This window comes from Mirounga leonina, unplaced genomic scaffold, assembly GCF_011800145.1.
Source record: "Mirounga leonina isolate KUSES-001 unplaced genomic scaffold, KU_Mleo_1.0 Mir_165, whole genome shotgun sequence".
In the NCBI taxonomy this organism is placed as follows: Eukaryota; Metazoa; Chordata; class Mammalia; order Carnivora; family Phocidae; genus Mirounga; species Mirounga leonina.
Window position 1 is genome coordinate 45,673,789 of NW_023270415.1, and position 23,699 is coordinate 45,697,487.

A 23,699-nucleotide genomic window follows, 5' to 3' on the forward strand; every position below is an offset into this window, starting at 1 on the left:
CATGAACTTTAGGTTCTAACAGGAAAGAAAAAAGTCACGTGCAATATGGTAGACTTTGCCAAACTGAGGAAAAATTAGGGAAAGGAGCCATTATTATAGACTTTAGGAATTGGAGAAGTTTTCATTAGCGAGGTACAACCTGAGGTAAGTCTTAAATAGCATGTGCGATAATCAGGAGGGGGCAGTTCACTTGGATGGAAACAACAGGGAGAAGACATTGATTGGAGTGGAGATTCTTCAGCAGTAGTAGAAAATAAAATTGAACAGTTTATACAGGGCTTTGAAAACCAGATGCAGAACTTTGATTTTCTATCTAAGATGCTGTTCATTCTTGAATAGTATCCTGTGGTTGAGAGTAGTCTAGGATGGAATGGAAGGAGGAAGACCCTTTCCAGAAATGTGAGTTACTCTTCTTTACAGAGATGAAGATTTTCAGCAGGTTGGTAGCCATGGAAATGGCCAAAAAAAGGTACAAATTTAGGTTATTTATGAACCTGAAAATTGACCTTTTTTTTCCTTTTGCAAAGGTATATTTGTATTTCTTTCTAGTGACACCAAAATCATTATTAGGATTATGAATGAGTAATAGCTTCTTTTCCATGGCTATACATATGTGATATAGAACAGGGTGAAAAGGTCATTATAAGACAATGATTCTACAATGATTTTACTTCCTACATGATAATAAAATTTTCTAAAATACCTCTATGCTACCTATCCATTTAGTAAGTCTGTTACCCATTCATTTCCCTTTTTCACAGGGAAGCTCTTAAAGCACAGCCTCAGTCTTCTACATCTTTTGTTCCCCTTAAGTCCTAGTACAAGTAAGGTACTCAGTCGTGCTTACTGAATTGAACTCTTACTTTTCTGTAGCTCATAGGTTTTGGAAGAGGCCAACATTTTCCTTTATCTCATTTTCAAGTGTTTTCCAACCCCCCCAACAGAATGGAAGAATAGCTGTGTAATAAGAGTCACAGACTGGTATCAGTATGCTTTTATTCTTGCTGTGCTGAAATTCCCTAAACCCTTCTGAAATTTCCTATAGACTTGAGGAAATGGGGGATTGAGAGAAAGGTGGTGGGGACATGGTTCCTCTTCTACTGTGTTCTTTAACCCGGTATTTTTGCCAGTATTCTTATGTTCAAGGAAAAGCAAGGAGGGCCACCAGCCTGCTCCAGGAGGAGCAAGAGGAGTGGAAGGGGAAGTTAAAAAGACAATGGGGAAGGGGCGCCTGGGTCTGGTCTGCCTGGGAAGTGTCTGCCTTTGGCTCAGGTCATGATCCCAGGGTCCTGGGATCAAGTCCCGCTTCGGGCTCCCTGCTCAGCGGGGAGCCTGCTCTCTCTGCTGGCCCGTCTGCCTACTTGTGCTCTCTCTCTCTGTCAAATAAATAAATAAACAATTTTAAAATCTTAAAAAAAAAAAAAGACAATGGGGAAGAAAAATCCTGTAGGGACTTAGAAGTCATTGTAAGGATTTGGACTAGTAAAAGTGAGTAATACAGGATGTCGTACAAGGCTTTTGATTAGAGAAGTGATATGACTCTTTTTGGCTATTTTAATGTTATCACTTTGGGTGCTGTGTTGAAATAGACTGTAGAGTGGAAAGTATAGAAACAAGTAGACCTCTTGACCTGTGGCTTGTTGCCATAGTTTATGCCTGTAATCATGTGACTTGGGTGAGGGGGTTGGATAGTATCACTAGAGGAGGTAAGGTCATGATATATTTTGTGATGGAGCCAGTAAAATTATGCCAGTTGTCTGGATGTATAGTGTGTGTGTGTGGGGGGGAGGGTCAGGCATTTTCACCTGAGCAACTGGAAGGGTGGATTTGGTATTTTCTGAGACTTGAAGGAATATAAAAGCAAAGGTGTGGGGACAGAGGGAGACTCAAGAGTTTTGCTTTGGCCATGTCAAGTTTGAAGTTCCTATTAAATATCTGAGTGGCGATGTTGAGTGGACAATTGGGTGACTAGCCCGGAGTTCTGAGGCTAGATCAAGAATGTTTCCTGGAAATTGTCTCCATGTAAAGGATACCTGAAGCCGTGACACTGAGTGAGGTCACCCAAGAAGAGATGTTTGTAGAGAAGAGTAATGGCCCAAAGGCTGAATCTTTGGACACTGCAGCATTTAGAGGTCTGGAAAATGAAGAACTAGCAAGAAAACCAAGAAAGCTGCTGGTGAGGTAGAACAGAGGGACAGTGGTGTCCAGAAGGAACTAAGGAAGTGTGTCAAGAAGGTGGCAATGATCAAGTGTTTCAGTTTCCTCTAATAGGATCTGTTAGTTAGTGTTTTCCACTGGCTCTAACAAACAACCAGAAAAATCTCAGCATCTTGACACAATAGAATTGATTTCTTGTTCAAGGAAAGTACATTGTTGTGTTCACAGTGTCTTAGCTATTTTCCAAGCAGTGACTCAGGCATCTGCTGTGTAGTCACACTGCTGATCCTCTGGATGTTCTGCATTCATCCAGCAGATAAGAGAAAGAAGTGAGAAAAGCACACTTGCTCTTGATGGCCTGTAAAGGTTAGAGAGGTACCACGTAACTTTAGGTTGTATGTTATTGGTCAGAATCATTCACACAGGCTTGCCTAGCTGCAGACCAAGTAATATAGGGGAACAGGTAGACTGTTTAATGGGGACTCTCATCTCTGACACAAGGAGTGAGAGTGATTCTGGAGCTAAAATCTTCAAAGAACGAAGGGACGAGGGTGCTGACCTCAGGAACACATATTATTTCAGTAAGAAGGAGTGATGGGTGTATGGTTGGATGACATGAAATCCAAAGCAAGGCTTTTTTTTAGGGAGGAGGTACAAAAATAGACTGGAAGTGGCAGTGAGGATCAGGGAAGCGACTGAAACCACTCCCAGGCCCAATTCCCTGCAGGGTATGGCAGAGACAGCATCAGCTAGTTAAGAGGACTTCACAGAAAGCAGTGTCCTCAGATTTGTGTGAAAAGAAGATGGAGAGTAAGTTCAGAGAAAAGTTTTAGGAAGATATGGGAGTTTTTGCTGATGATATATTATGAGTTCTAGAGGGCAGAGCAGAAGAGCTTGCCCTATTGTAGAGTAGGAGATGGCATCAGGTGGGGTTACACAGAGGTCTTTGGTGATGAGGGTCTGGGTCATAAAGGATGTTTTTTTTTTAACAAGGTAATTTTTTTTTTTTTAAGATTTTATTTATTTGAGAGAGAGATTGCATGAGCAGGAGAGCACAAGCAGGGGGAGCAGCAGAGGGAGAGGGAGAAGCAGACTTCCCACTGAGCAGGGAACCCGATGTGGGGCTTGATCTCAGGACCCCAAGATCATGACCTGAGCCAAAGGCAGCAGTTTAACTGACTGAGCCACCCGGGTGCCCCAATAAGGGATGTTCTTAGGGTTTTGGGCTTCTCCTTTTGGCCGATGTAAATGGAGATAAAGGGCATGAAAGATTTAACCCTAGGATTTTAAGGTGGAGTTAGTTGGCAAGTGCTGGGGGCTGGAGGGATGTGGTCTTTTCAGGATCACTCAGGTTGGTTGGTTATTGCTTATTCCAGTTATGTAATACATGTAAATGTATCAGGCACAGTTCTCCATTCTGTAATCAAGTGTGCAAAATACAACTTTATTTTTCTCTAGCAGAGATACAGAACTTAGCTGTGGTCCTCAGTTATACTGGGCTCAAGAAGTAAGTAATTCAAAGTCAATGCAGGGTCACCCAGAGTTGTGTCAAGGTTTTATGGGGATCATATTGAGGAAAGCATTTGACTCTGGTTGCCTGGGTTCCGTGGCATCAGCCTTTTCTCAGGCAATGAAAGTGGAATGCTTGGGGGGGGGGGGTGGATCTTTAGAAGTTGGAACCTCAGTTCATCAAATCTTTCTGTTTTCCTCTTTGAGTATTTAAAGCAAAGTTTGAAGAAATGAAACTTAAATGACACTTTCAACAAATACTTAAAATTAAATACTTAGTGGATACTTGAAATGATTGCAATTACATACGCCAATTTAAATCATCAGACAAAAGGATAATGAAATTTTTAGGCCTGGAGTTGTCCTTTGGAGTGTAGGACCCTCAAATTAGTGAAAGATCAGAACTTATTTTTCCTGCCAATCACTTAAAAGCAAAAGGATCAAATGCAGATCAAATAAACACATTTTGTGAATTTATAAAGTTAATGTCCAGACAGTGTTCTGAGGAGATAATAGATCAATTTATAACTTCTGTGTCAGCAATCAAATAAAATGAGCAATAGTGAGGGTAAGCAAAACAGCTCCTAATCAGTCTTCTGTTTTCACTCTCTCTCCCAATGATATATCCGCATGCTACAATGATATATGTCCTGTGTTAATATCAGAATTTGCACTTCTAAAACCCTAATTTTATTACATTTCCTTGCATAGAAATTTTCACCATCTTCTTAGTACTTTCAGGATAAACACTGTGTTTCTCAGCATGGTATTTCAGGTGCTTCACAACTAGACCTTATACTTACCTTTCCAGTCCGATCTCCAGTGTGTCAGTTTCATTTGCCATTTAGTGTGCTTCACACTGACCTCCTCCCTGTGCGCTTTGTTTGGGATATTTTAATTTCCTTTCTTCCTTCCTTTGTGTCTCTGCACCTCTCTTCATGTTCTCTCTGCCGACAGCTCCTTCGTTCTTGGATTTAAGAATTCCTCCTGAACCCAAATCTATGTTACCTCCCCTGTGAAGACTTTGCCAGTTCTTGATTGAATTAACCAGTCTCTGTACTTTGCAGAATATTTCATAGCATAGCATTCATCATGCTCTTCGACAATTGTTCTTAATTAGATTTATATCTCCTCTCTAGATTGTAAGCTCTTGGAGGATAGGGATTGTGCCATGTTTTGCAGCCCTTACTACAGGACCCTGGTGTATAGTAAATGGACATTGAATAAAATTTTTGAGTTTATGATGAATGAGATTCCTTTCTGCCTTCCTTCCCCTCCTTTCTTGCCCTTTTTCTCCTTTTGCTTTCCAAAACATAAATATGAACATTCAGTTTCTAGTAGTGATCTGATTAAGGAAAGTTTTCTCACTTACTTTTCTATAGCCCCCTGGTTATTTTATGTTTAGGTTCTCTCTGAGCTCTTAAAACTGTGAAGATCAAAGTTCAAGTTAAGACTTCACTTCAGAAGGAGAAGCAGTGTGAAGGTATTTGTGAAAGACAAATGCTAAGTAACAACACCAATTTACAGAGCGACAGAAAAAACAGCTTCGTCATTTTGGAGTTGCACTTTGAACAATTTAATCATTGTCAAAACTTAGTTCTGACTGTAAGATATGTGAAAAACAATACTAGCCTTGTCAAAAGTTGTAGCTATAAGCAAGAGACTGCCTCTCCCAACTTAAAAATCCTTGATGCTCCTCTAAGATCTCATGATGTTAACTGCGGATGCTTCATTTGCTCGTTTTCTGCCGTGGACTCATACTTCGGTGGTGGTAGTGTTGGCTGGGTCGTGGGTGGCTGCATACTAAGAGTCATGGAAGTGCGAACTTCTTGTTGTTAGTTTGTTTTATTTTGGAATTAAGACCAGGGTGAAAGAATGTTCATAGTCCCGGTGGATCAGTGTGGTAAGCTGTACATAACTTGAAGGGCAGATTCTAGAGACGTTCATATCTTTGCTTTACTACTTACAACAAGATGGTGTCACTGAGTGATTCCTTTTCTCTTTCTCTCTCTTCCCTTCCTCTTCTCTCCCCTTTCTTTCCTTCTCTTTACTTTATTTCTCCTTTCTTCTTTCTTTACAGGTAGCACAATGGCTGCCCCACACCATGGTTTTCCTCTGAGATGGAGGCAGCCTTTAATGCTTCTCTCTCGAGAGTGATGGATGAGAAACCTGAAACCTAAATAGCTGAAGTGATTCTAAGATCACATATCTTGAATTGGTAGAAAAAAAGGTGGTACCTAGGTTTCCTGGTTGCCAGTTTATGCTTTGAGGAAGCTTTTACATAAATATATTTATCCCATTAGTTGTCTGAAGAGTTTTTGTTTTGTTTTTTAGATCTTGAAGTCTTCCGCTTGTATGCATAAGCTCCTTGAGTCCTGAAACCATGTCTATTTTTTTTAAAGATTTTATTTATTTATTTGATAGAGACACAGCGAGAGAGGGAACACAAGCCGGGGGAGTGGGAGAGGGAGAAGCAGGCTACCAAGGAGAAGGGAGCCCGATGCGGGGCTTGATCCCAGGACCCTGGGATCATGACCTGAGCCGAAGGCAGACGCTTAACTACTGAGCCACCCAGGCACCCCAACCATGTCTATTTTGTTCACTGTGGTATTCCCAGTTTTTAACATAGTCCCTAATACATAGCAGGCTCCTTAAACAGTGTGGAATGATTTTTTTTGCATGTTGAAATTATGGGATATTTTAATTTCCTTTCTTCCTTCCGTCCTTCCATCCTTCCATCCTTCCATCCTTCCTTCCTTCCTTCCTTCCTTCCTTCCTTCCTTCCTTCCTTCCTTCCTTCCTTTTCGTCCTCCCTCCCCCTCCCTTCCCCTCCCCTTTATTTCCTAGCTAAGTGCACTTCCTGGTATTTCACCAAATATTAACATATATTAGTTCTGTAATAAAAGTATCTCTAAAAATAGACCATTTATCAGCAAAAGAACACCTTAAGCCTATGAAAAACTAACAGACTTTATCCTTGTCTTTTATGATGTCTTTGTGAACAAGATAATGAAATGTGATACTGCATGTCACTATTGTTTGTTTTCTGAGGCAGTTACCCTTCTTTCTCTTTCAAATTCTGCATAGAAACCTAAAAAGTGTGCCACTCTAGATAGCCTAGTATTCTCCATTCGGTCTTTAGCTTTCTGAACTTGTAATGAACCAATCCCATAGTCCTGCTTCAAGTCCTACTGAAGTATTTCTCCCCTTTCTGAGCATGCAACTCTCCCCTCCTTATCTTTTAGGAAGCCTTGATTTCCTTTATGGATTCTTTTTGGTAGTCATCTTCTCTTTTTGCTTAAGATTCTTTAACTTATGCTGCCTATCCAGGATGATCTACAACCTGAGTTTGCAAGGCTTATTCTCAGGAGGTTTTTTGTTTTTACCTTAAATTTCCTTTTATGTAATTCAACTCTGTTTAAGGCAGTTACCCCTTGGCATACTAATGTCATGGCTATGAGTACATGTCTGAACAGCTTGATTTCCTTTAGGACATAAAGGAGAAATAAAGATTGTCACACTTTGCTTCTTGGTAATTGTTTGAAATTTGAAATAAACATGAAGCCATAAATCATAACTATATGTCTTACACAAAGTTGTATTTATTTATTTATTTATTTATTTTTAAAGATTTTATTTGACAGAGAGAGACGCAGCAAGAGAGGGAACACAAGTAGGGAGAGTGGGAGAGGGAGAAACAGGCTTCCCGCCGAGCAGGGAGCCCAATGAGGGGCTTGATCCCAGGACCCTGGGACCGTGACCTGAGCCGAAGGCAGATGCTTAATGGCTGAGCCACCCAGGCGTCCCAAAGTTGTATTTTTTTAAAGGTTTTATTTATTTTTTCCAGAGAGAGAGAGAAGGGTGGGGGTGGGAGGAGCAGAGGGAGAGGGAGAAGCAGACTCCACACTGAGCACAGAGCCCTATGCGGGGATTGATCTCATGATCCTGAGATCATGACCTGAGCTGAAACCGAGTCAGATACTTAACCAACAGCCACCCCAGTGCCCCCAAAGTTGTATTTTTTTTTTTTTTACAAAAATGTCAAATAATACGCTATTAGGGAAAGATTTCAACAAAGTACACATAGGATTTTTTATCTTTCAAAAAGATACTGTAATGTATATAATTGGCGAATCACCATGTTATACACCTGAAACTAATACTGTATGTCAACTATGATTCAAATTATATCAATTGATTGAATCAACCAATATTAACTGAGTAAGCCACTATAATATTTCAGGCTGCTACATGAAATAGAGGAATCATGGATTGCCCTTTCAGTGAAATGAATACTGTCTTAGCATTATGATGAATAAAGTGCATAAACATATAAATTGATGGTCAGATGTCATAAGGTTAAAGAAACAATGCTATAGGAATTTTTTATTGTTGCTACTGTCTTATTAGAAGTCATTCTCCTTTATTGACCAGTTACTAAACCTGACCTACTTTTGTGATAGCACCCCTTTAGGGCTTTTACACAGCAGATGATAAAAATCCAAAACAAGGCTAAATTCTGAGAAGTACTTACTATCAGAAATGAATTATATTGTTGTAGCTGAACAAATATTTTTTGACTCTTTAATATCATGAAGGATACTTAGAGTTGCCATTTAACCATTGGCATCATTACTCAAACCCTCAAAATAGGAACAGGGATTTTTGACATACTGACTTTGAGTAATTGTTACCAGGTACCAGTTCAACCTTAAGAAGGAAAAAGAACATTCTCAAATAAATCATCGATTGATATGTTGAAGCAAAAATATATGATCATTTATTATTTGGCTTGGAACTTTTAGCTTTATGATTTTTCAGCCGATTTTATCTAATTGGTGTTTCATTAATATGAACATAAGATTATTTCTTATTGGAAGAGTACGATGATTAGAGGGCAGAACTCAGAATATATCTTCAAAGTTCAAGCTTTAACTGCTGCCTTTATTATTATAACATGTCACTATACTGCTCCTTTTGGAGAGACAAATATTCAGATGTTTAATGCAATCCCATCAAGAATTAAAATGTTATACAGAATTATGTCAGAATTCTGTGAGATGGTAGAGGAAGGACCAAATCTAATTTGGGAAAATCACTGACCTTTTTTCAGAGTAAATGGTATTTAAGGTAGAACTAAAACAACAGGTTGATTGTGATAGAAGAGAAGGGTACCTGTGTTTCAGATCTGGTAACTTTTGAGTTCTTTTCTACACTTTATAGTCAATTTTTTTCATCATCATTTTCCTATATTTATAGTACATTCATGAAATATTTTTATACACATTACAGCATTTAAAGTGAACAGTATTGTTGACATTAGGTAATAGCATTATTAATTTCTGACATTTAGATTAAATTGCTTTCCTTAACTATTATGGTAAATGGGACTGCTGAAACACTCAAGTTAAGTCCAAGGGCAGTACCTATATATTAGTCACTGATCATCAAGATAAGTGTACTCTCAATCCCCTTCACCTATTTCACACATCCTCTTACCCACCTCCCCTCTGGTAACCATCTGTTTGTCTTCTGTAGTTAAGAACCTATTTTTTGGTTTGTCTCTCTTTTTTTTTTTTCCTTTGCTTGCTTGTTTCTGAAATTCCACATATGAGTAAAATCATATGGTATTTGTCTATCTCTGAATTACTTCGCTTAGCATTATACTCTTTAGCTCCATCCATGTCATTGCAAATGGTACATTTCACTCTTTCTTTTTGCTCAATAATATTCCATTTTGTGTGTGTGTGTGTGTATGTGTGCACACCATATCTTCTTTATCCATTCATTTATTGATGGACACTTGGGCTGCTTCCATAATATGGCTGTTGTAAATATTGCCTCAATAAACACGAGTGCATATACCCTTTTGAATTAGTGTTTTTATATTCTTTGGGTAAATACCCAGTAGTGCGATTACCAGATTATAGGGTATCTATATATATTATAGATATATAGATCTATATAATCTATACCAGATTATATTTCCCTTTTTAATTTTTTAAGGAACTTCCATACTGTTTTTTACAGAACCTAAACTAGTTTGCATTCCCATCAACAGTGCACAAGAGTTCCTTTTTCTCCACATCGTTGCTAACACTTGTTGTTTCTTGTGTTTTTGATCTTTGCCATTCTGACAGGTGTGAGGTGATATTTTATTGTAATTTTGGTTTGCATTTCCCTGATAATGAATAACGTTGAGCATCTTTTCATGTGTCTGTTGGCCATCTGGATGTCTTCTTTGGAGAAATGTCTGTTCATGTCTTCTGCCCATTTTAATTGGATTATTCGTTTCTTTGGGTGTTGAGCTGTATAATTTCTTTCTTTATATATTTTGGATACTAACCCTTTATCAGATATGTCATTTGCAAATATCTTCTCCCAATAAGTAGTGTGCCTTTTGGTTTTGTTGATTGCTTCTTCTGCTGTGCAGAAGCTTTTTATATTTATGTAGTAGTCCCAATAGTTTATTTTTGCTTTTGTTTCCCTTGCCTCAGGACACATATGTAGAAAAATGCTGTTATGGCCCATATCAGAGAAATTACTGCCTGTGCTTTCTTCTATGATTTCTGTGGTTTCAGATTTCAGATTTAGGTCTTTAATCTGCTTTGAATTTATTTTTGTGTATGGTGTAAAAAAGTGGTCCAGTTTCCTATTTTGCATGTTGCTGTCCAGATTTCCCAGTACCACTTGTTAAAAAGACGTCTTTTTCCCATTGGATATTCTTTCCTGCTTTGTCAAAGAGTAATTGACCATGTAATTGTGGGTTTATTTCTGTATTTTCTTTTTCTTTTTTTTAATTCATGGATTTTCTATTCTGTTCTGTGTGTCTGTTTTTGTGCCAGTACTTTACTGTTTTGATTACTACAGCTTTGTAATATAACTTGAAGTCTTGGAAATGGGATACCTCCAGCTTTATTTTTCTTTTTCAAGATTGCTTTAGCTATTCAGGGTCTTCTGTGGTTCCATACAAATTTTAGGATTATTTGTTCTAGTCCTATGAAAAATGCTGTTGATATTTTGATAGTGATTACATTAAATCTATAGATTGCTTTGGATGGTATGTACATTTTAACAATGTTTGTTCCCCCAATCCATGAGCATGGAGTGTCTTTCCATTTCTTTGTGTCCTCTTCAATTTCTTTTTATCAATGTTTTATAGTTTCCAGAGTATAGATCTTTCACCTCCTTGGTTACATTTATTCCTAAGCATTCTATTATTTTAGGTGCAATTGTAAATGGAATTGTTTTCATGATTTCTTTTTCTGCCACTTCATTATTAATATATAGGAATGCAACAGATTTCTGCACATTAATTTTGTATACTGTAACTTCACTGAATTCATTTATCAGTTCTAGTAGGTTTTTGGTGAGAATTTTACCTCTTCCTTACCAATTTGGATCCCTTTTATTCCTTTTTGTTGTCTGATTGGTGTGACTAGGACTTCCAGTACTATGTTGAATAAATGTGGTAAGAATGGACATCTTTGTCTTATTCTTGACCTTAGTTTTTCCTCCATTGAGAAAATGCTCTCCTTTTTTCACCATTGAGTATGATTTTAGCTATAGTTTTTCATTTATGGCCTTTATTATGTTGAGGTATGTTCCTTTTAAGTCTACTTGTTGAGGGTTTTTATCATGAATGGATGTTGTACTTTGTCAAATGCTTTTTCTGCATCTATTGAAATAATCATATAGTTTTATTTTTCTCTTACTGATATGATGTATCATGCTTATTGATTTGTGAATATTGTACCACCCTCACAACCCAGGAATAAGTCCCACTCAACCATGGTGGATAGTTTTTTAAATGTATGGTTGGATTCAGTTTTGCTAATATTTTGTTGAGAATTTTTGCATCTATGTTCATCAGAGATTTTGGCCTGTAGTTCTCTTTTTTTTTGTAGCATCTTTATCTGGTTTTGGTATCAGGATATTGGTAGCCTCAAAGAATGAATTTGGAAGTTTTCTTTCCTCTTCTCTTCTGGTTTGAGAAATAGTTTGAGAAGAATAGGTTTTAAATGTTTGGTAGAATTCATCTGTAAAGTTATCTGGCATTGGACTTTTGTTTTGGGGGAGTTTTTTGATTACCGATTCAGTTTCATTGCTGGTAATTGGTCTGTTCATATTTTCTATTCATCCTGATTCAATTTTGAGAAGTTATGTATTTCTAGGATATGATCCATTTCTTCTAGGTTTCCTAATTTGTTGGCATATTATTTTCCACAATATTCTCTTACAGTCCTTTGTGTTTCTGTGATGTCAGTTTTTATTTTTCCTCTTTCCTTTTTAATTTTGTTTATCTGAGTCCTCTCTCTCTCTCTTTTAAGTCTGGCTAAAGGCTTATCAATTTTGATCTTTTCAAAGAAACATGTTCTGGTTTCATTTATCTGTTGTTTTTTTAGTTTCTATTTCATTTATTTCCTGTTCTAATCTTTATTATTTCATTCCTTCTACTGGTGTTGAGTTTTGTTTTTCTTTTTCTTTTCTTTTTTTCCTTTTTAGCTCCTTTAGGTGTAAGGTTAGGCTATTTATTTGAAAATTTTCTTGATTTTTGAGGTAGGCTTATATTGCTATAAACTTCCCTCTTAGAACAGCTTTTGCTTCTTCTCAAAGATTTTGGATTTTCATTTTCATGTTTTCATGTTTTGTTTTTTTACTTTCATCTTTGATTTCCTGTTTGACCCAATCATGGTTTAGTAGCATGTTATTTAACCTCCATGTATTGGTGCTCTTTGCACATTTTTTTCTTGTGCTTGATTTCTAGTTTCAAAGCGTTGTGGACAGAAAAATGCATCGTATGACTTCAGTCTTTTTGAATTTGTTGAGACTTGTTTTCTGGCCTCAGATGTGATCGTTTCTGGAGAATATTCCATGTGCACTTGAAAAGAATGTGTATTCTGCTATTTTAGGATGGAATGTTGTGAATACATCTGTTTAAAATCCATCTGATTCAGTGTCACTCAGAGCCACTTTTTCTTGTTGATTTTCTGTTTGGATGATCTATCTCTTGATGTAAGTGGGGTATTAAAGCCCCCTACTATTAGTGTATTACTGTTGATTATTGCCTTTATGTTTGTTATGAACTGCTTTATGTATTTGGATGCTTCCATGTTTGGTGCATAAATATTTAAAACTGTTAAATCTTCTTGTTGATATGTTCCATTTATGATTATATAGTGTCCTTCTTTGCCTATTGTTACAGTCTTTGTTTTAAAGCCTATTATATAAGTATTGCTACCCTGATTTTCTTTTCACATTCATTTACATGATAAATGCTTTTTATTCCCTTCACTTTCACTCTGTATGTGTCTTTAGGTCTGAAATGAGTCTCTTGTAGGCAGCATGAAGATGGATGTTTTTTTAGTCTATTACATGACACTATGGCTTGATTGGAGTGGTTAGTCCATTTACATTCAAAGTAATTATTGATAGATATGTATTGTCATTTTGTTACCTTTTTAACATTTGGTTTTATAGTTCTTTTCTGTTCCTTTCTTCCCTTGCTCTATTCTCTTACGGTTATTTGGATTTCTTTGGTGGTATACTGTTTATTTTTTGCTTATCTATTACTGGTTTTTGATTTGTGATTACCAGTAGGTTTGTATAGAAGATCTTCTGCATATAGCAGTCCATATTAAGTTGATAGTTGCTTAAGTTTGAGCCCAGTCTTCTTTTTTTTTTAAAGATTTTATTTATTTATTTGACAGAGAGAGACACAGCGAAAGAGGGAACCCAGTCTTCTCTCCCCAACACATTTTAAGTATTTGGTATCATACTTTACATTTTTTTATTTTGTGAGTCCCTTGACTAATTTTTACAGGTATATTCATTTTTACTGCTTTTGTGCTTCCTTCTTTTCTTAATCTTACTATGTCTTTCCTTTCCACCCAGAATGTCCCCTTTAACAGTTCTGGTAGGACTGGTTTAGTGGTGAGGAATTCCTTTAACTTTTGTTTGTCTGGGCAACTCTCTTTCTCCTTCTGTTCTGAATGGTAGCCTTGCTATATAGAGTATTCTTATTTGCAGATTTTTTCATTTCAGTGCTTTGAATATATCATGCCATTCTCTTCTGGCCTGCAGTTTCTGAAGAAAAATCAGTTGATAAATGTATGATATTTCCCATGTATATAACTGTTTTCATTTCTTTTGTTGCTTTTAAAATTCTCTTTACCACCGGCGTTAGCGATATGAATTACTATGTGCCTTGGTGTCGACCTCCTTGTGTTTACTTTGTTCGGAGCTCTCTATGCATCCTTGATCTGGATTTCTAGTTCCTTCCCCAAATTTGGGAGGTTTTTAGCTATTATTTTTTCAAACACATTTTCTGCCCTCTTTTCTCTATCTTCTCCTTTTGGGATTTCTATAATGCAGGTGTTATTTGCTTGATGGTGCCATTTCATTCCTGAAGTCTGTTCTCATTTTGTATAATTTTTTTCTCTCTCACCTGGTCAGCTTGACTACTTTCCATTACTCTGTCCACCAGGTCACTGATTCTTCTGCTTCCTCTAGCTTACTATTTATTACATGTAATGTATTTTTAATTTCATTTATTTTATTCTTCTCTGATTTTTTTTTTTTTTTAATCTCTGTGTTAAGGGTCTCACTGATGTCCTCCACTCTTTTCTCAAGTCCCATGAGTGTCTTTATATGATAATTACTTTAAATTCTCTATCAGGCATATTACTTACCTCCATTTTGCTTTGGTGTGTTGCTGTTATTTTGTCCTATTCTTTCATTTGGGACGTATTCCTTTGTCTCCTCATTTTGTCTATCCGTGTCTATTTCTCTGTGTTAGAAAAGTCAGCTATGTCTCTTGCTCTTGAAGGTAATGGCCTTATGATGAATAGGTCCTGTAATGCCCTGCAGTGCAGTGTTCCCTGCTCACCAAAACCTGAAGCTTCAGGGGTGTCCCTTATATACATTGTGTACACCCTGCTTTTGTGGCTGAGTTACTTTTTCCTTCAGTGCAGTCATCTACTGTTACAGTATTTCTGTATCATAGATTTTTAGAAATAGGATTATTTTGAAGAATAATAATGTGTGTTTAAATTTTGATAACTACAAATTGTCATTTCTTGGAATTCTACTCTTAGACCATACTTATTTATATTCCCAGTATATGAAAAATTCTCACAAGAGGCTTCAACGACAGATTTTATAAACATACAAACTGATACTTTAAAATGTTTGCCAGTGTGACCATTGAAGAGAATACCTGATTTTTGTCTTAACTTTTATTTGTTTGTTGGCAAGTTTGAGCACTCTTAGTTTATTGGCCAAATTATATTTTTCTGTGAATTGTTTGTTCATATTTTCTTCCATTCTTTATAGTTGTTGATCTGTTTCTCACTTGACACCTTCTTTTGAACTAATGGGAATTTTAACTTGATAGGGCTAAAAAAACTAAGGTTTTTTCCCCTCTCGATTCTGTTTCTCCTACAGCTCCATTCTTTCATCTGCTGCAACCTAAAACCTTGGAGTCATCCTTTCTTCACCATTCTCTCTTAATGTATTTGTAGTACATCAGTAAGTCCAGTTGGCTGTAGCTTTTATGTGGATACAGAATTTCATCACTCCTTAGTACCTTTACTGCAGCCACCATCTCTCACATATTGTCTTCCTGTTTTAATGCTTGTAGGCTATTTTTCTGCAGAGTAGCCAGAGAAATTCTTTTAAAATATGTCCAATAATTTTATGACTGTATTTAGAATCCATTATCATATCCTAGCTTCTTCAAAGCAAAAGCCAATCTTCTTCCCATGATCTATATAAGTTCTGTATGATTGGTCCTTATTTATAGCTCTGACTTCATTTCCTACTTCTGTCACTCTTTACTTTGTTGTGGCCATCATTGCTTCTATACTGTTTCTTGAAAATCCTAAGTACACAGCGGGGCACCTGGGTGGCTCAGTTGGTTAAGTGTCTGCCTTCAGCTCAGGATCTCAGGGTCTTGGAATCAAGTCCCATGTCAGACTCCACACTCAGAGGGGAGTCTGTTTCTCCCTCTACCCACCCCCCCCCACCGCTCTCTCTCAAATAAATAAATAAAATCTTAAACAACAAAAAAAGAAAATCCTAAGTGCACATCTGAGGACTTCTGCATTACTGTTTTATCTGCCTAGAATGCTCTGCTCCCAAATATCTCCATGGATCTCTCCCAAACTCCTTTTTTAAATAAACATTCTTTGAATTTCTAACAGGCATAATGTGGTAGACTTGGGTTTATAAGTATGAGGAAAAAAGGTTTATGCTCCATGCCCTTAAGGTATTATTAATCTAATATAAATGTGAATAAACCAAGTTGGGAAGATAGGGAAAGAATGAGTTGAAATACAGCAACTGTAGTTCACGTAGTGGTGATATGGTAGCATTTACTTTGGAGAGAATTTTAGGACCATCAAACTTAATTTAATCAAATTCTTAAAGAGCAAGATCTGATTTATTTATTTAATGCTACTTAAAAAGTACCTAAAATGGTACATACAAATTATATGTTTGCATTAACATATAGTGTATAAAATATATATGGATCTATTTGGAAATAATACATATTGTTATAAATTATTATTAAATTAAGAGTAATTTCTGAAAGTTAAAATTATTGTGATTCTCTGATTTTTATAATTTAGATAGAATTTTTAATAACATGCTATATGGAGTGGAATATCACGTTTTGTTAATCATCAAATCTGCCTTTTATGTAATCACATACTTCTTTTGGTTACTTTTAAAATCAGTTTTTAAGAGAGAGTCTATAGATAAGCTTTTGTTATCAGGAGAATTCACATGTAGGAAGACTTGTTCCTTATCAATTTTGGATAATCAAATGTTTTGTTGTTGAATTTCCTTTTTTTCAAGTAAAGCTTTTATTTCAGTATTATCTTAATACTGAGAAATGGGCAAATTGTTAGGTTATGACTGAATGAATTTTTGTGAAGTGCTATATCCATGTATTCAGTAAATAGAATATTAGATTATAACATTGCTCTACAGTGTCCCCTCCCAGTCACCAATTCCTGACAAGAGTAACCAACATGCTCCTGACTTTTAACAGATTAGTTTTGCTTATTTTTGAATAGTTTTAAAAATCAGGAATTCTATAATATAATATGATCTAATATAATATTTTGTAATTCATTTAGAGGTATTAAGCAAGGAAAGAAATAATCATGGAAATATTTTCTGTATATCTTTGTGAAACAGTAAAGTACATGTGTATTAACTAACTATTCTTATACTTAGAATCCCGGCCATTGTCAGTTCCTGTGAAAGCCATGCTGAATCTCTCTGAAGGCTGTAGAAGTCCTGAAGAGAGAATGAAAGAATTTATTGGAGTAGTATGGAATGCAGTAAAGAGTCTCACACTACAGGTAAAATGCATGGTTTTAATTTCTATAATCCTTTATAATTTTCAGCACCTTAAATATTGGTAAAAAATAATCTCACTGGTAACACTTAATATTGGTAAAAAAATAACCTCACTTTTTTTTTTTTTTTAAAGATTTTATTTATTTATTTGACAGAGAGAGACACAGCAAGAGAGGGAACACAAGCAGGGGGAGTGGGAGAGGGAGAAGCAGGCTTCTCGCCGAGCAGAGAGCCCGATGCAGGGCTTGATCCCAGGACCCTGGGATCATGACCTCAGCTGAAGGCAGACGCTTAATGACTGAGCCACCCAGGCTCCCCAAATAACCTCACTCTTAACACTTGTGTATACCATCTCACTTCTATAACAGAGGAAAATTCTTGGCACACTTTACATGTTAACAGAATCATATGAAATACATATTATGTGTTCTCCTTGATAAAGTTATAAAAAATACACAAATTTTGAGATGTTGCTTAAAAAAATTCATTCTACTGTTCCTTTATCTTAAACATTATTTAAAAGATTTTAAATGTTCAGTATACAAATCAGAAAACACTAGACAATAGGCCGAGTTGGACAGTCATCCCTGAGATATTTAAGATAAGATCAGCATGGCCTAGTGACTGTTGGTTTTGGGGAATGAGAGGAAGAAGGCTGTCCAAGTGGTGTTCCAGGGGCCAGTTGTAGCCTTTGGGTGGAGAGTGATGCCATGAAATGGTAAAAGAAGCAGCTTTTCAGAGTTAGGAGCAAAGAAGGAGTTTAATTTATGCCTGCTTTGAAATACCTGTGAGATAGCCAGTCTTCTCTTAGACCATAGGATATTCATATTTGGAGGTTAAGGAAGAGATTCACGGTAGAGATAGAATTTTGGGAAACATTTACAGATGGTTAAAACCAGGAGAATTGATCATCCCAAAAAATATGTAAAGTTGAAAGAGCCAAGGGGATACCATGTCTAGAGTAAACAGTAAAAGAGAAGGTGTCCTTGAAGCCAGCTGTGAGAGAGAGAGATCAGAAATGTAGAAGGAAAAGTCAGACAGTTCATGTAAGTCAAGGGTATGTAGAATTTCAAGGAACCAGTACTTAGCACTATCAAACTCTGAATCTTAACTATGCACTTGACTTTGCTTATCTGCAATATGAAATGGTTACATAATGTTTAAGATTATTTCCAGTTCTAACATTCTTGTGGGATTCTTTTGGTTCTTTTGCTTGGTTTATAATGATACAGTGCCTTCATTAGCTTTGTCACCAACAATAAACTTAATTTTATACATTATTATGGATTAGTTCTAAGTAGAGATACTGATGTTCCTCATTTTCTTCTTTTAAAAATTTTTAATTGTGGTAAGATACACTTAACATAAAATTTGCTATGTTAACCATTTTTATGGGTGCAGTTTAGACTGATCTTCCTCATTTGACTAAACTTATTGGGTATGAATTAACATGTAATTACAGGAGTATATCTTTGTATAGGTTATTTTGTATATGAAGGCACCATTATATCTTGTATAGGTTATTTTGTATATGAAGGCACTTGCTTGCCTCATTCCTAGTCCCAGCTCTGTATTATGCATGCTGTATATTTAGACATTTCCACATGTCTAATGTGTTCTGGAAAGGTTTAAAGATAAAACTTGATTCTGATTAAATGATTAAAATCTAGGCCCTAAAATTCTGAGTTTTTAAAATAGTGGTGCCATTTTCCAAGATGTTTTATGAACCAAAATATAAAACAGAAAACCCTGAAGTTGTCATCAGATAAAACAGAACATCATACTTGAAACCATCAAAGGATTATTCTTTTAGTGGAAGTTTGAGCAAGTAAATGTGTTTGGAATCAGAAATTCTGGAAAATTGATTTTGCAGCCAAAGTTGATATTTGCTAAGCCCATGTTCTCTTTTACTTACGCTAGACATATCTTGCATTTAGACATAAACAATATTCACTGTAACCTATTTGTTTTTCAGTGGGAAAAGTAACTTCCACATTTCACCTTAATGGATTATGTTATAGTACTTTATGTAGTTTTGAACAATTTTTTTTAAAGATTTTATTTATTTATTTGACAGAGACATAGCAAGAGAGGGAACACAAGAAGAGGGAGTGGGAGAGGGAGAAGCAGGCTCCCCACAGAGCAGGGATCCTGATGCGGGGCTCGATCCCAGGACCCTGGGATCATGACCTGAGCTGGAGGCAGACGCTTAATGACTGAGCCACCCAGGCGCCCCTTGAACAAATTTTTTTAAATGTGAACTTGGTTTGGGGGCCTTTTTCTCGAAAGATTAGCATAAACTCGGTTCTTTGCAATTTTTCTCTATCCGCTGATCAGCAAAGATCTTATCTATTATACTTCAAAAAGCTGCATTTTATTCCAGAAGCACATGATTGGCAACGACATGCAGTTGACAAAATAGAAATATTCTGGCCTAGAATTCACTAATAAAGAAAAACATTGCCCTAGTTTTTGCCAAACTCCATTTTTTTTTACGTTGAAGATCATGTTTCTGTTATATGGCATTTTCTTGGTGCTTTTTTTGTCATTTCTAAAGATTTCTGAGTGGACTGTATAATAGAGTGGACACTTTTTTCCCATACCAAGTCTTGGTCTCCTTCTTTTGCTAATAATGATCTGTTATTCCTTTAGAGAGCTACTTCCTACATTCCTTAATTTTGATGTGTCAAAGTGTCTCAGGTCCCATAAGCTAGTTGGGCTAGACCAATTGAATTCTCTCTCTCCCAAGAAGTTACATATAGAATGTGATCAGTGATGCAGTAATCATATTGCATGATACACTTGTTCTCCTATCCAGTGAACTTCCTGGCCTATCTCCATGATTAAACAAAGGTAAGCATTTGAGGCTAGACAGATCAACTACCAACCACCTTAATTGTAAAAGTAATTTTTTACATTTAATGCTTAACATTTTGCAAGGTTCATATTTTTATTTATAGGCATTGAGAAAGTGACCACAGTTGCATGGTAGTTTGTTAGAAGGAGGAAGTCTGGAATTCAAATATAGGCATTTTTTCATGTTTTCTCTTGGCAGATATTTATGGGAAAATGTGGATTTGTAACAATCTGGAAAAGAAGACAACTAAGGTTCACTTTTGAGGTTTTTAACTTAAAGCCCTAAACTGGGTATATTTAGATTTCCACTATATATGATGACACCCCAAATACTTTCATAGTGTATTAAGAATTTATACAATACAAAAACTGTGATTTGGGCAATAGTTAATATATTTGTTATAGTGCAAATGGAATACTGCATATTTTGGTGGTCTCTATATACATAAATAGTTATATTATAAGCATAAGTCTTTTTAAATAAAGAGACTGTGAACATCTCTTATGAATCCACGAGAGCTAATATATGGATCTGACATACAAGAGATAATCAGTGTATGTTCATTGACTTTATTTTATTTAGCAAACCTTCAGGTGAGAGTTAATACATTGCATCTTTATATCAGAGCTGATATAAAGTTACAGATGAGGAAACTGAAGTCATAGAGAGATTAAACAGCTTGTCAGAGGTTCCACAGCTGGAGTTGAACCCATCTAGCTGACATGTCAGTTTTATGAATTACTCTACTAGGTTGTCTCTGTAGAATGAAATGATGAACAACATGCACTACACAATTATTTTAATTAATATCCATATTTGATGCTAATAAAAATAATTGTTTTTACTTATTTAATAATTACTTAGTACCTAGTACATGCTAGACACTGTACTATGTACTGAGACTATAAACAAAATAGGCAAAGTATCTGACATTACAGACCTTATATGCTCCAGTGAAAACTCTGTAAGGCTATTAGTATTTTAAAACCCGGGTGGCTTAGTCGTTAAGCGTCTGCCTTCGGCTCAGGTCATGATCCCAGGGTCCTGGGATCAAGCCCCGCATCGGGCTCCCTACTCAGCGGGAAGCCTGCTTCTCCCTCTCCCACTCCCCCTGCTTGTGTTCCCTCTCTCGCTGTCTCTCTGTCAAATAAATAAATAAAATCTTTGAAAAATAAAAATAAATAAAACCCTCTTGTTTCAAGTTTTTTAAGTGCTGGGATTATGTCTTTTGTCTCTGTATTCCTGACTTTCAGTTCATGTGAGGTTTTAAAGAATGCATGAATAAAAGAAAAAGTGAATGAAAATATAACCTGGAATGTTCCTTTGTATTTGTATTTATTTGGAACTGTTTTCTGAAGAATAAAATTCATAGAGGGAACATTTCATTCTTTAGAAATTTTACAAAATACAATCATCACTAAAGTTTCAGTTTTAAAGGAAGGAAAACATGTTATTTGGTAATAGGAAATAGGAATGTTATTTAAAAGTACAGAAAATATGGTACAACATTTTAAAGCATTTATAAAGAGTTCTATACAATAGACAGTCGCTAATTAAAGTGTTCAGATTAATGTGTAAATGAAACCTATCTTAGTCTCTTCTTTTTAATTAAGTTGTGATCATAGTTATATAGAACACAAATTAGAAGAATCTAAGTTTACTAAACCTTACATGTGGGAGATGGGTTGGGGGTATCCAAAGGCATACATCTTTTCAAATGGCACATAAACCTGGAACTTCCATAAAATGCATGACAGTCATTTCATTTATTAAAATAAGAATACCAAATAATTTCTACCTTATTGGTTTATTCTCAGTGTATCATACTTAGATATGTAGCCCTTGACCTAATAGGAATCAAAATAGAGGTGGTTCTACTTCAAGAATTTGTAATAATCCCTTCACTTTAACACATGAATGTGTTCAATATTGGCGAAAGAACACGTTGCTACCAAAACTGAAATAAGATCCTTGAAACAGAAAGGATGTTGCCATGGAAAAATGAAGTAACACTCAGTGCAGCTGTGATGCATTAATGAATAGGATATTTTTTTAAAAGATCATTTGTGTTTGGTGTGGCTCAGAGGGTCCCAACCAGATGGTTTCCATGAACATGATCTGACCCCCGGTTTGAGGACTTCTTACTGGCAGATTACTTCATTTTCTTTCCCTTGGATTGTCAGATCCTTACATTAATGCAAAATTTACTGCTGCAGATTTATATTCACTTATATAAATCACTCAACATTTTACATTAAAACCACAATTTTAGACATACAGTTTTACAGTTATTTTAAAAGTGTAAAAAGATTTATGTGATAGCTATAGTATATATAATAGATTAACATTATAATAAGTTTAAGCAATTTGGATTATGTGTATGTTTTGGTTCTTATCATTTAGAGAATCTCCGTAACAACATATTTTAGAAAGTTTATTTTTCAGAGTTGTGTATCTCAGGCTAAGTTTGATGAAATAATCTATTTTTGAATTAGTGGAATTTTGGAATATATTGTGGTTTTGGAAATCTTGGCATAACTTAAATTTATTTCAGAGGATATGCATGTATATATTTGTATAATGTGGCATATTATACTAATTACCTCACATTGTTGAAAACATTTTTTAACATAGCTTCAATACCTACATGAAGTGTTAAATACTCTTTTTAGTTTGACACTATAACCATAATTAATATGGGAGAATGTGTTCTCCGTACACCGTATTACCTTGTACACTGCAACACTGATAATTATGTTAAATATTTAAAAAGATAAATGTAATGCATCTGAGACCATGTATACTTATATTTCAGAATAAAAAATGTTGTAATCTTAATGAACTACTTAACATATACACATGTAAGTTGCAAGATAAAATTCTAGAACTAAGAAATGAGGTCCTACTTCATGAACCACTGTATTTATTTTTGCAAAATTTTACTTATATTTTTCTTCACTGAATTCATCAGTGTATTCCATGCACAGAAATGTTGAAGCAAAGATGAGTAAGTTAGCTTATTTATAAGGCTGGCAAATTTTTTATCATATCAAGGAATTCCAGACCTGTTACATATCATGCTCTCACTGAGGACTATATTAACCCCAAGGAAAGGTATATTACTGTATTCTTAGTTATCTGTTATAAAATACAGTCTCTTCATTTGCTAGAATATCCAAGGGTTTATCAAACAAATTTTAGGTTTTATTACACCTTCAGATAACATTTTTGTATGCCAAATATTTTATAGAAAAATAACATTTTATATTTTCTTAAGAATAATTCAAGTATGCTAGGCTGTTTGGGCAATTTGTGAACCAGGTTACAAAATATTACTTTGTAAGAACCAACCAAGACTAGTAGACTTTAACTTACATTGCTTTTGAATTAAGAACTCATGATGAATTTAATTTTTGATTTGGGCTTGCTTAGTCTTATTTTAACTCTCTAAGGGCCTGGCAACCTAAGTCACCACACTGGGGATAAGAAAGCATAAAAATTGCACATGAAATCAAAGTTTAAATATAATTTGAGGTATGATAAAAGCAAGGAATATTGCTCTGATTTTTAAGTCCTCTCAATTTTCATTACCATATATCTTTATATATAAAATGTGATACACACTTGAATCTTGGGATACATATATATAAAAAAAGAAAGTATGTGACACATTTTAATGTTTGTCTAGAGATATAATCTGAACATTTTGAACATTTTTTCTTATATTTTAATCTGTAAAGTAAAAAAAAAAAAAAGGCCAAATTCACATAGAAATAGCTCTGTGTGTGTATGTGTGTGTGTGTAT

General features: G+C 35.5%; 1 protein-coding gene across 5 annotated transcripts in view; it reads left to right on the forward strand.

Annotated features, from left to right (window-relative positions):
- Positions 1–23,699, forward strand: part of VPS13B (vacuolar protein sorting 13 homolog B) — a 767,339-nt gene that overhangs the window by 342,763 nt on the left and 400,877 nt on the right. For 4 of the 5 annotated variants that reach the window (XM_035011614.1, XM_035011613.1, XM_035011619.1 and 1 more), the window contains one exon: positions 16,912–17,039. In XM_035011614.1, coding sequence (XP_034867505.1) covers positions 16,912–17,039 — 128 coding nt within the window. Of the gene's footprint in view, positions 1–16,911; positions 17,040–23,699 lie in introns of those variants that run through there. The other variant, XM_035011617.1, reaches the window with a different exon arrangement.